We start from the raw sequence: 12701 nt of genomic DNA, 5'->3' as shown, positions 1-12701 counted from the left end.
AGGTGGTAATGCAAGATAAAGATGCAAAACTTATAGACATTCTCCAGTTTGTATTTGACATTTTATACAGAGACTTAAAAACTACCCAACCATTCCTTCTTCTGTAATTGCACACACATCTGTTTTGCTATATATGACAATAATTCTATTGCAGATACTCTAATCATTAAGAGTAAAATGAGTTTTGGACCTATTGTGCATTGAATGAAATGTCTGTGTTATTCTCTGTTTCAGGAATAGAACTCTGCCCTCCTGGCCAAAGATTCATGATCACCATGGTGGCCAGTTTCATTGGAATGGCCGGACAGTTCCTTCTGCCAGGTTTGGCAGCCCTATGCAGAGACTGGCAGATCCTCCAGGCTGTGATCATCTGCCCTTTCATCTTGATGCTATCCTACTGGTAGTAAGTGTATTATTTATGTTCATGGGAAAGAGGGAGATTTGCAGTTTTCTGAGTTGAATATACAGTATGTGACTACATTATTAGTTATTCTAATATACCAGGTATTTACATGTTGTTGGTGGTGACTAATCTGGGGAAAATCTCTCTGTTGCTTTTTTATTATGATGTTTCAAACTTGAAAAGCGCTTTTATTATGCAAAGACTCTGCACAGTGAATTGCTGTAGCAATTATGTATGTTGGAAATAGATTTTCAGCATTATGGAAGAAACATTCCCAGTGCTACTGTTTTATCTCCAGTTTTATGTGACTGGGAAAGATTCTGTCTACGTATGAAAAATGCCACCGCTTTTTGTTTTATTTCCCCCTGTTCCTGCACCCATAGCTTTATATTGCATAAGATTCAGCAATTACAAGGTTACTTTAAAGATCTAGCACAGCGTTATTTGTTTAGTAAATTGAATATAATGTATATCCAATGCTGTGTATTACTGTACAGAATAATCTGCATCAAATAGCTGGAGTGTTTTTATGCTCTTTTGCTGCTCTGCTGCTAGTTAGTGGGGAAGTGCTTCCCTAAAAGATCAGATATTATAGTGAGAGTGATAGCTTGGGAAACTTGTTCTGCAGAAATGCACTGTGTGGCTTCATATACAGGTACAGGGAGAGCTAGGTCACATGAACTCAACTCACATGACTACAGTCTGAGCTGTTTCACCTTAACCAAGCTCTTCTGGATACTCTTCTAAAGAAGCGTGAGGAGCTTTAGCTCTCTGTGGTGGAGTGGAAAGGTAATAACTTGTTATCAGACTTGCAGTGGATAGTCTGCTTAACACTCCTTAATGAATTCTATCAGTGTGATTTATACCTCCGTTTGGGCGATGTCAGGAACCCCAGTAGGTTTCTCTGTTTGGCTCTGACTAGGTTAGAGACAATAATTGATGCACCCTGACTGGTACTACACTCACGTCAGGTCTGCAATCATGCAGATTCCAGAGTCCTGATGTAGTGATGGCAGAGCATATACGGAAATGGACTAGTAAAATAATACTTTACATAAAGGGGAGTGCAATGCTTAGATTGTTAAATTCGGGCGCAGGATATAATACTCAATTAAAAAAGAAGAAATTATCCTCCACATTAATTGTGCCTAGAAAAGCAGCTCCCAAACAATGATATAGGAAATCACAGATATATATTAAAACAAAGGGTAATATTGTTACTCAAAGAGAGTGCTCATACAATTTATTGAACAAATATTAAAAATAGTCCAACCGGGACACAAGAAAAATGCTCCCTTACCTTTTATCAACTATTCACCCTAATAGTGATGTCATGACCAAGTCCCTGATGACTGGGACTAGTCCAGGGAACATACCAGCAGTGCCCATGTAACTATTCACCTAAGTACAAATAACTGTACATAATTTCCCCTGTGTCACATGAAATATGGTATGTTCACATTTGCAACAAATCACATTATCAAGCCTCATTCACCTGATTGCATTCCCTGCCTCTTTTTAATTTACTGGGGTGGACAGAGCTAGAACATTAAATTCATGTTTGGCCCACCCACCTTGTGCAAGAAATTTGATCTTGGTACACAGTATTTGCTTTCTTTCCCCAGGGATTTCTCCCTCATTTTGGTATCTTCTGTAAGTTATGGGACAGTAGGAAGCCATGCCTAAAACTTTCTGGTTGTCATCTTATACATGTTGATCAACATCTGTGATGATGACTCTACCAGCAGCTTAGTAAACATGAAAATGATTATGCCTTTTAAATTCATGTCTCTGCTGCAATAAAAAAAAATTGTATAAAAATGTATTTTTTTTTATTTTTATTATTATTATTATTATTATTATTATTTATAATTCTAAAGTGTAATAAGTGTTTTTCGTTTGCCTGAAGTATCTTTCCAGAGTCTCTAAGATGGCTTATGGCCACAATGCAGTTTGAAACTTCTAAGAAGCAAATTCTTCAAACCATTCACAGGAACAGAGTGAACATGGAAAATGACATCAAGGGAGTAATGCCGGGTGAGTCCTGTATGGTTGTTCCTTTGGGACCAGTATGATATCCCGGCAGTCGGGAGACAGACACAGGGATCCCAACAGCCGGGATGCCGGAGGTGAGCACTGCGTGTCCCCTCGTGTGCTCGATGCGCTTGCCACAGGTTTATATTCACCCTCGGGTGGTGGCGTGGACCACCACCCAAGTGGGGATTCAAGCCAGCGGTCCGGATTCTGATCGCCGGTATTTCACCGGGTGTCTGGATTCTAGCGTCTGTATCCTGACAGCCGGTAAATTGACTGCCTCCCGTTCCTTTAGCATGTAGGCTGGTATTCAATTACCCGCTCGCTGCGCTCGCCACACTTCGGGCCCAGTGGTGACCTTCGGTGAAATCTGTGTGTTTTTCGGAGAAACACTTGTTTTCGGACGAAAATGGGGAGCTGATTTTGGGGATTTGGTTTTGCCTGCCTGAGGCAGGTGGAACAAAATCCCTAATAAACCGCTGCTCGCACTGGCTTATGGGGGCTAAGGAGCCCCTTGTGGGAATAGTCCCTGTTGGTCGGAATGCCGATCGTTAGGATAGTGAGGGTCCGGGATGTAGGTGCCAGTATTGTGACCGGCGGTCACATAACTACATCCCGTATGAGTCACCTGAGAACAGGCCCATGCGCTAGCCTCAGCTTTGTTACACAGATTCTCTAGCTTCACTAGTCCTATCACAGGTCAGAATATGGTGATCATGTACCTTCAGCTTTTTCTTTCAATGTTTTTAGGGCTTTTATGTATTAAAGTAAAAATAAAATAAAAAAGTCACCCCTGAGCTTTCACTATCTCTTGGCAGAGGCATGTTGTGCTGGTTATGAATAGCACATGATGATGAGGGCATGCATTGTAAATAGTGTTTCAAATAAATCCATGTGTGATGTGTTTATTCTGTGACAGCTTGTTCCAGAACACACACAGGGCCTGCTGTCACAGGAACCATGGCAAGTTTGTCACATAGTGGGGAAAGTGTACAGCTGCAGAGGAATCTTTGCAATGAGCTAGGTGCTGTCATGGAGGAACTTTTTAGAAACCTTACATGACATCATGGCTCTGTCATACAGGGGCTACAGTCCACATGTATAGAATGCACATGGTGGTTCCACATAACTTTACATAGCCAAGTAATCACATAATCAGTAATAGGAGTAACCAATCACATATTCATAAATAGATACATTTGTTGAAAAGCATTTGATATTGCACAGGGACGGAATTCTAGGAGCCAATGGAGACGCCTCCCTCCGGACTACAAGCACTGAATGTACAGCAGCATCTGTGTGGTTCACAGAGGGATGAAAGTGTGACCGCTGCTGTTCTAATGGAGCTCTGTCTGTACCCACTGCTGCAGCTGCTGAGTTACTCCCAGGAGCGCTCTGCCAATGCCTGCAACAGGGGACAAGATGGCTACCGCCCAGGTCCATCTTAACAGCAGTGTAGGCCCCTTGGCAAAGCAATGCACTGTGGCCCCTACCCATCCTCCAGTGGTAGGGGTGGTGGTGGGAGGTGCTATCAGCAGCAGCATTGATGTCCCGCAGGCGATAGGGTGCTCTATCTTCTGCTCAGCATTTATGACCTGGAACAGTAGTTTCTGCTAATTACTCCTTTGCTGCACAGATGTTGGGAGATGAGCAGGAGGGAGAACACTAAACTGTAGAAGGAGGCATTGGACTGAATGAAGGGGCCCCTATACATGACTTCCAGGGTGGTAGGGGGTGTTTAATATGCAGGGGAGGGGTGGATAGTGGAGTGGGCTTAATATTCATCATTTTCCGGTCAGCTTACTTGACTGCAGATATCTCCAGTTCCTGGAAATAGATTTCTTGGCTTTCAATAGGATTACTTGGAGATCAGAGTTCAGGAGCAAGAGCAATCCACCGCAGAAAACAAAACTGCATACCAGGCGTGTGGAGCTGGAGCAGGGACCAGCTGCTGGAAGGCTGATATCCCTGGTTCTGGGCATAGTAGAGACAAGCTGCCAGTGTCTACCGAAAGGGGAGAGTCCCAGTTTTTGGAGTATACCCTTAGTCAGAAAAACTCTGAGAAAGTCCGGCATAACCTGAGATATCTGGCTGGGAAAAACTATTAACAGGCTCGGATAGGGACCACTGCTTTGAAGTCGGATATCTCCGGTTTCCCACGGACGATTTTCAAAACTCTGGTACCCCTGGAAAAAGGGGAGTCTCAATTATCAGCCTAGGGCCCTTATACTTGTGTAGCCCATACGAAAAGATGGCCCTGTTTCTGCCTGGTACCGCTCAGCCTGCGCTGCAGCAAGTGATGATGCACCTGTCGCCGCTGCTGGACTGTGAGATGTGACCCACAGGTGAATGCTGATTCTGCATGCTGCAAGTGGCTGAATCTCGTGAGTCTGACCCTGACCCAACGTCCGTTGTCACGCAGCATAGCTGGAGCCCTGCTAATTCACTGCAGGCTCCAATCCCTGTAGACCAGCTGAGAGCGATATGTATATAATTCATGTGTGTTTTATATATATATATATATACACATATATACATACACACACATATATATATATATATATATATATATATACACACCATATTTGTTTTCACTTTTTTATTAACGGACAGGAGGGCACTTAACTTCATCTTGCCTCCAGGCAACTGGGATGAACTTAACGCCCCTGGCACAGAGATGGGAAGAAAGTGGGTATAAGCATAAGCAATTACTTGTGTTTCATGTCTATAGCTAGATACATGCATTCGCGATTGCTTTCATACCCATTTGTATAAATAATCATAAGAAAACATGTAACATTTAAACACTTGAAATTAAAATGAAGTTAAGACACCAGATTGCAAAAGCTCTGTCATGAGCCTAATTAACCAGTATCAGACATCCTATCAAGACCACTCTCACAGGGCCATAGAGATTGGGTCCAGGTAATGTAGGGGGCGTGACCTAATTGTGGTTGTGTGGCCATGCCCTCTAATTATGAAAAAAAGTGTGTGCTTGGCATAACGAGCTGCACTGAGGGGCACCACAGCCGGAGGCAGATCTGGGGGAGTAAAGATTGGGAAGGGGGCGTGATCAGTGTGATTGCTTTCCCCCACCACACACATCATGCAGGAAGAGGAGACTGCTGGGGAGAGAGGCTGCTGGCTCTGATAGATATAAGGTGGGTGGACGCGGCCAGTTACTACTCCGTTTTCACCCCTCTGCACCCCTGCATTCTTGTAGGGGGAAGATAGGTGATTAGGAGTGGTTTTCTATTAAGCTAATTGTGGTTTTAACTTTTAAGGCTGAGAAGCAGCCTCTGTTGAAAGTAAATATACCCCCTCCCCCTGGTCTCCTAAATATACCCCCTCCCCCTGGTCTCCAAAAACCTGTGCAATAAAATTGCTAAGATGTCTCTCATTTCATAGTATTGACAAGGCATATTTAATAATCCAAATTTACATACTTTTTTATTTTTTTATTCACTTCACAAATATCATTTTGTCATTTCTGTACTTATTTTTTGTTAATAAGCACTGTATATTTGTATATCAAATGTATAAATCTATAATACATGTGCATTTGCCTTCTCTAAAGAAGATAGTTTGTTGCTTACCTATATTAGTATGACTCGAAAAAAATGAACCCTTTAAATGCTAGAGGATAGTGTATGTGAGAGGAGTTCTTTGAATGTGAGTGTGTGTTTCTGTATATAGCAAAAATGCTGTCGTCCTATTGCCCAGAACAAGTAGGTGTTAGTCTGAGTAGTGATAACTGATGTGAGGATGCTGTTTTGGATATTCAGGCTAAATCTGTACCTGAGTAATAGGTGGACAGAGATATTGACAGCCAAGATATTGAGTGGGCCTTACCGTAGCATCTATAGTCAGGGAAACAATGAGCGGCTAATCTCTTGACATTGCTGTTGCCATGTATGGTATGTTATATACTTGTAACGTGATAATACATAGAGCACTTAACAAAGCTAGAAAAGATCACACACCATAAAAAGGGAGGCAGTCAATTTACCGGCTGTCGGGATCCCAGCTGTCAGGATACAGAAGCCGGAATCCCGACACCCAATGAAATACTGGTCCATGCCACCACCCAAGGGGGAATATAACCCTGTGGTGACAAGCGAGCCCGCGATGGGACACACTGCGCTCGCCACTGGTATCCTGACGGCCGGAATTTCGACAGCCGGATATCATACTGGTCCCCATACTGAAATGATGAATAAATGTATTTATTTGACTCCCGATGGGTTGCACAAAGTATGGCCTTCTGTCTCGAGTCCCTGTTAGTATAGCTGTGATTGAGTTGGGGACCTATTTCATGTTTTTGGACATGTCCTAAGATTCATCATTTGTGGCACCTGGTTTTTGTGTTTATTTCCAAGGAGACAGGGATCACTGTTCCTCCAGATCCCCTTATAGCACTGTTTCATTTTCATTATGGGGACGTTGCCTCAGGGAATAGATATGTGATGGGACATATTTTAATTGCTACAAAAGTCCTTATAGCTCAGCATTGCGCTTGGACGTTATACAGCATCTTTAAGCACTAGAAACCAATGCCATACATGTATATTGTACGTACTGCTATTTATATAGTTGTGTTGTTGTATTGCAGAATTGGAGCGAGAACTCCTGAGAAGGCCCAAAAGAGTTTGCATTGTAAAAGTTGTTGGGACACGGAACCTGTGGAAGAATATTCTTGTCCTTTGTGTGAACTCGTAAGTCTCTAGAAAGCATTAAATGTTTAAAGAAATTCTGGTGTTTGTCGGATAAGTGTTGATTCTAGTCACAGCTATTGCATACTGCCTACTATAAGGGTGTAATAAGGCACATACCTCATTCAGTCAGCGGGGAAGCAGAAAATAGGTATGCTGTTAATTTTAGTGGCCTTAGGACATTTCCATTACACTTTTCTTGGTTGGCACAAAACAGACGACCCTGATGTATCCTCATACATCATTGCTGAAATCACAGCAAACAACCCCTCTCAGCACGCCTGGTCCCATGAGACCCTGCTAGTGTCAAGCGTCTTTTTTACGCAATGGAATGTGACCAGGATTCACTGGGAGAGACTGCTGACAAATTTGATATGTGACATGTATATTGTTCTGTATATCTGTGTGCGACGGAGTCCCTGACTCTATATACAAAGTGCTATGATGCAGCATCCGTGGCTTTTTTGCATGTCGGGTTCCGTTGTGCTTCGTATACAGGCTCAGTCACACACAAGTGCCGTATATCAAATTAATCAGCACAGTCTCCCGATGCGTGTTTAAGATGCATTTTCTGCTAAAAAGATCCCATACTCTAGCAGAGTTGCACGGGACCTGGCGGCTCACTTGCTCCAGGCATCTTGTGCTTTATGGCGTATTGAGGCTAGATGTATGAGGACACATCTGTACAACAATATCTAGGACTTCAGGACACTGTCTTATTATTCTCCACTCTGTGGAATGACCTTTTTCCCGTGACAAAACTTTTGTCTAGCAACCATAACCACCAAGCCATTTTCCTTACCTCCCTAGGTTATTGTACCTGATTGCCACCCCTCACCGCAGATATCCCAAAACTTACATATATCCTTTGCCTATGAACAAACACCCTCTGGCCCCAGACCATTACCGCAATGCATGTTTTCCCAGGGCAGTTTATCTGAACCTTTATGCAATCTGTGACCCTTAACCTTACGTATGCAACTTCTGTTATCATATGGGTTTTAAGCCTGTGAGCAGGGACCTCTTCTCTGCATGTTATTACCCAATCTTGTTAATGTGTTTGTTTTTTGAAAAGAGCTCTGGAATATGCTGGCAATATAGAAATAAATATAAATAATACGACTATAGTTACAGCAACATTTCAAATCAGGATTGTCCTAAAGAGATATGTTTCAATATGTGGTCCTCAGTATTCAGTATTCCCTGATAAAAAGAAAAATGTTTCTGTACTACCAGTAAAAGAGAATAGATTCTGACATTTTTTTTTTTTTTTTTTTCTGCCTTTCCTGACAACCAACTGCATAGTACAGCCTCCCAGCAAAGACAGAACCGCAGCACCACACGCTCACAAGCTGTGTAAACAAATGACAAGTTACTCATGTTCAAAGCAGCTTATTCATTGCACACACTGATCCATAGGGGTATATGCAATTCACGGCGAATCGCGGCAAATTATCGCCGTTTTTTCATTCGACACAATTCGACAGGTGAATTCCGGCAGGTGGCTGCCGGAATTCACCATATTAAATGAAAAACGGATTCGACATTCCCGCGGGCGAAAAACGGCAGCTTTGCCGGATTTTGCCGCAAATTAAAAAAACGGGGAAAAACCCGGAAAAAAATGGCGTGGGGTCCCCCCTCCAAAGCATAACCAGCCTCGGGCTCTTCGAGCTGGTCCTGGTTCTAAAAATGCGGGGACAAAATTGACATGGGATCCCCCGTATTTTTAAAACCAGCACCGGGCTCTGCGCCTGATGCTGGTGCAAAAAATACGGGGGACAAAAAGAGTAGGGGTCCCCCCGTATTTTATACACCAGCATCGGGCTCCACTAGCTGGACAGATAATGCCACAGCCGGGGGTCACTTTTATACAGCGCCCTGCGGCCGTGGCATTAAATATCCAACTAGTCACCCCTCGCCGGGGTACCCTGGGGGAGTGGGGACCCCTTCAATCAAGGGGTCCCCCCCCCAGCCACCCAAGGGCCAGGGGTGAAGCCCGAGGCTGTCCCCCCCCATCCAAAGGCTGCGGATGGGAGGCTGATAGCCTTGAGTAAAATGACAGAATATTGTTTTTTCCAGTAGTACTACAAGTCCCAGCAAGCCTCCCCCGCAAGCTGGTACTTGGAGAACCACAAGTACCAGCATGCGGGAGAAAAACGGGCCCGCTGGTACCTGTAGTACTACTGGGAAAAAAATACCCAAATAAAAACAGGACACACAAACCGTGACAAGTACAACTTTATTACACACTGCCGACACACACATACTTACCTATGTTGACACGCCGACTGCCACAGTCTCCGACGATCCGAGGGTACCTGTTAAAAAATTATACTCACCTTCCAGCGTCCAGAGATAAATCCACGTCCAGAGTATAATCCACGTACTTGTTAAAAAAACAAACCGCATACCCGACCATATGCCGGACTGAAAGGGGTCCCATATTGACACATGAGACCCCTTTCCCCGAATGTGCCGGGAGCCCACGTGACTCCTGTCACTGAGGTCTCTTCAGCCAATCAGGAAGCGCTACTACGTGGCGCTCACCTGATTGGCTGTGCGCTGTATGTGCTGTGACAGCGCATCGCACAGCTCTCTCCATTACTTGCAATGGTGTGAACTTTGCGCTGACTGGCGGGTGACCCCACCGCTAACCGCAAGGTTCCCACCATTGAATATAATGGAGAGGCTTTGCGATGCGCTGTCTGAGCTCAGACGCGCAGAGCCAATCAGCAGAGTGCAAGGACGTTGCACTCGCTGATTGGCTGAAGAGACCTTTCAGTGACAGCTGTCACGTAGAGGTCTCTGCATTCGGGGAAAGGGGTCTGATGTATCAACATGGGACCCCTTTCAGTCCGCTGGCACGGGTTTTTGCGTTTTGTTATTTTGCCAAGTACCTGGATTATACTCTGGACGTGGATTTATCTCTGGACGCTGGAAGGTGAGTATAATTTTTTAACAGGTACCCTCGGATCGTCGGAGACTGTGGCAGTCGGCGTGTCAACATAGGTAAGTGTGTGTGTCGGCAGTATGTAATAAAGTTGTACTTGTCACGGTGTGTGTGTCCTGTTTTTATTTGGGTATTTTTTTCCCAGTAGTACTACAGGTACCAGCGGGCCCGTTTTTCTCCCGCATGTTGGTACTTGTGGTTCTCCAAGTACCAGCTTGCAGGGGTGGCTTGCTGGGACTTGTAGTACTACTGGAAAAAACAATATTCTGACATTTTTCTCAAGGCTATCAGCCTCCCATCCGCAGCCCTTGGATGGGGGGGGACAGCCTCGGGCTTCACCCCTGGCCCTTGGGTGGCTGGGGGGGGGGACCCCTTGATTGAAGGGGTCCCCACTCCCCCAGGGTACCCCGGCCAGGGGTGACTAGTTGGATATTTAATGCCACGGCCGCAGGGCGCTGTATAAAAGTGACCCCCGGCTGTGGCATTATCTGTCCAGCTAGTGGAGCCCGATGCTGGTGTATAAAATACGGGGGATCCCTACTCTTTTTGTCCCCCGTATTTTTTGCACCAGCATCAGGCGCAGAGCCCGGTGCTGGTTTTAAAAATACGGGGGAACCCCTGTCAATTTTTCCCCCGCATTTTTAGAACCAGGACCAGCTCGAAGAGCCCGAGGCTGGTTATGTTTTGGAGGGGGGACCCCACGCCATTTTTTTCAGGGATTTTACCATTCCATCCAAAAAAAATAAAAAATAAATATTATTTTTAAAAATATATAAATAATACTTGTGCCTCCAAAAAAGACAAACCAAGTACCTAATCCCTTCTAATATAAATAGATATGATATTACCAAGAAAAAAAAAAACACAAAAAAAACATGTTTTAATTTTTTTTTATTAGTTTCACCCTCCAAAGTGTGTCGGATTGAAAATGACGAATTTACTGTCTAAAAGCACTGTTGTCGAATTTCCAAACTTCCATTGAATAGACTTTGGTCGAATTGCAGCATGTGTATCATTGCAAAAAAGTCGAATTTGTCAAAAGTCGAATTTCAAAAAGTCGAATTTTGAAAGTCCGTTTTTTTGTCGGAACGTACTGAATTGCATTGTCGATTTTATTTTTTATTTTTTTTTTGGCGAAAAATTCCCGAAATTCGACAATTTCGGGAATTCGACCGCAATTGCATATACCCCATAATCTGCTTGATTTTGCTCTACTAAAAGTTGATCACTGTTGGTGGAACACTGTCACACAGCCACCACCAGGGCCATAGACCACTCACCCCTAGACATCCCCCACACACACCACCACCACCACCACCACCACCACAACTGACTCACCTGACTTTCAAATCCCCTACCATGCCTGACAGTGGGCAGTCTTTGATCCTACTGCTACAGCTCTTCCTGGGGGGCGGCTGGTGATTGGGCGGTGCTAGATTGGAGTGCCCACCAATGTCAGTGTGGCACAGGTTTGCCCCCAGGTATACTGAGATTACCAGAATCGGTGTCTGCCAATTCCAGTGTTTAGTTACAAATGCTGATGGCATTATGCCATCAGTAGGGGTTGTGGCGGGTCCTGTGCGCGCACAAATATGTGTAAAGTAAATTGAAAGTCACTACTTCAGTGGTGTCAGAGCCTTAAACAGAAAAGTACATTTTATAATGGTGTTGCATTACATCTCCAGTAATGTAACACCATTATAAAACATAAGTCAAACATCGTTCTTCTTGGGTGGAATCTATACAATTCATGTTATATGGATCAGTCCTAAACCTTATTTCTCTGACGTCCTAGTGGATGCTGGGAACTCCGTAAGGACCATGGGGAATAGCGGCTGCGCAGGAGACTGGGCACAACTAGAAGAAAGCTTTTAGACTACCTGGTGTGCACTGGCTCCTCCCACTATGACCCTCCTCCAAGCCTCAGTTAGATTTCTGTGCCCGGCCGAGCTGGATGCACACTAGGGGCTCTCCTGAGCTCCTAGAAAGAAAGTTTATTTTAGGTTTTTTATTTTACAGTGAGACCTGCTGGCAACAGGCTCACTGCATCGAGGGACTAAGGGGAGAAGAAGCGAACCTACCTGCTTGCAGCTAGCTTGGGCTTCTTAGGCTACTGGACACCATTAGCTCCAGAGGGATCGACCGCATGGAACTGGCCTTGGTGTTCATTCCCGGAGCCGCGCCGCCGTCCCCCTTATAGAGCCAGAAGCAAGAAGAGGTCCGGAAAATCGGCGGCAGAAGACATCAGTCTTCACCAAGGTAGCGCACAGCACTGCAGCTGTGCGCCATTGCTCCTCATACACACTTCACACTCCGGTCACTGAGGGTGCAGGGCGCCGGGGGGGGGGGGCGCCCTGAGCAGCAATAAAAACACCTTGGCTGGCAAATATATCACAATATATAGCCCCAGAGGCTATATATGTGATAAATACCCCTGCCAGAATCCATAAAAAAGCGGGAGAAAAGTCAGCGAAAAAGGGGCGGAGCTATCTCCCTCAGCACACTGGCGCCATTTTCTCTTCACAGTGCAGCTGGAAGACAGCTCCCCAGGCTCTCCCCTGTAGTTTGCAGGCTCAAAGGGTTAAAAAGAGAGGGGGGGCAC

The 12701-nt window shown here is 44.8% G+C and overlaps 1 protein-coding gene across 1 annotated transcript in view; it reads left to right on the top strand.

Annotated features, from left to right (window-relative positions):
* SLC22A23 (solute carrier family 22 member 23) overlaps positions 1–12701 on the top strand; it is a 243833-nt gene that overhangs the window by 182430 nt on the left and 48702 nt on the right. Inside the window, exons 4-6 of the mRNA XM_063923069.1 lie at positions 235–403; positions 2313–2440; positions 7050–7152. Of these exons, the coding sequence (XP_063779139.1) occupies positions 235–403; positions 2313–2440; positions 7050–7152 (400 nt within the window). The remainder of the gene's footprint in view (positions 1–234; positions 404–2312; positions 2441–7049; positions 7153–12701) is intronic.

The sequence above is a fragment of the Pseudophryne corroboree genome, chromosome 5, assembly GCF_028390025.1.
Source record: "Pseudophryne corroboree isolate aPseCor3 chromosome 5, aPseCor3.hap2, whole genome shotgun sequence".
Lineage (NCBI taxonomy): Eukaryota > Metazoa > Chordata > Amphibia > Anura > Myobatrachidae > Pseudophryne > Pseudophryne corroboree.
The sequence above is the reverse complement of the archived record's forward strand: the minus strand, read 5'-3'. Positions and strand labels throughout refer to the sequence as shown.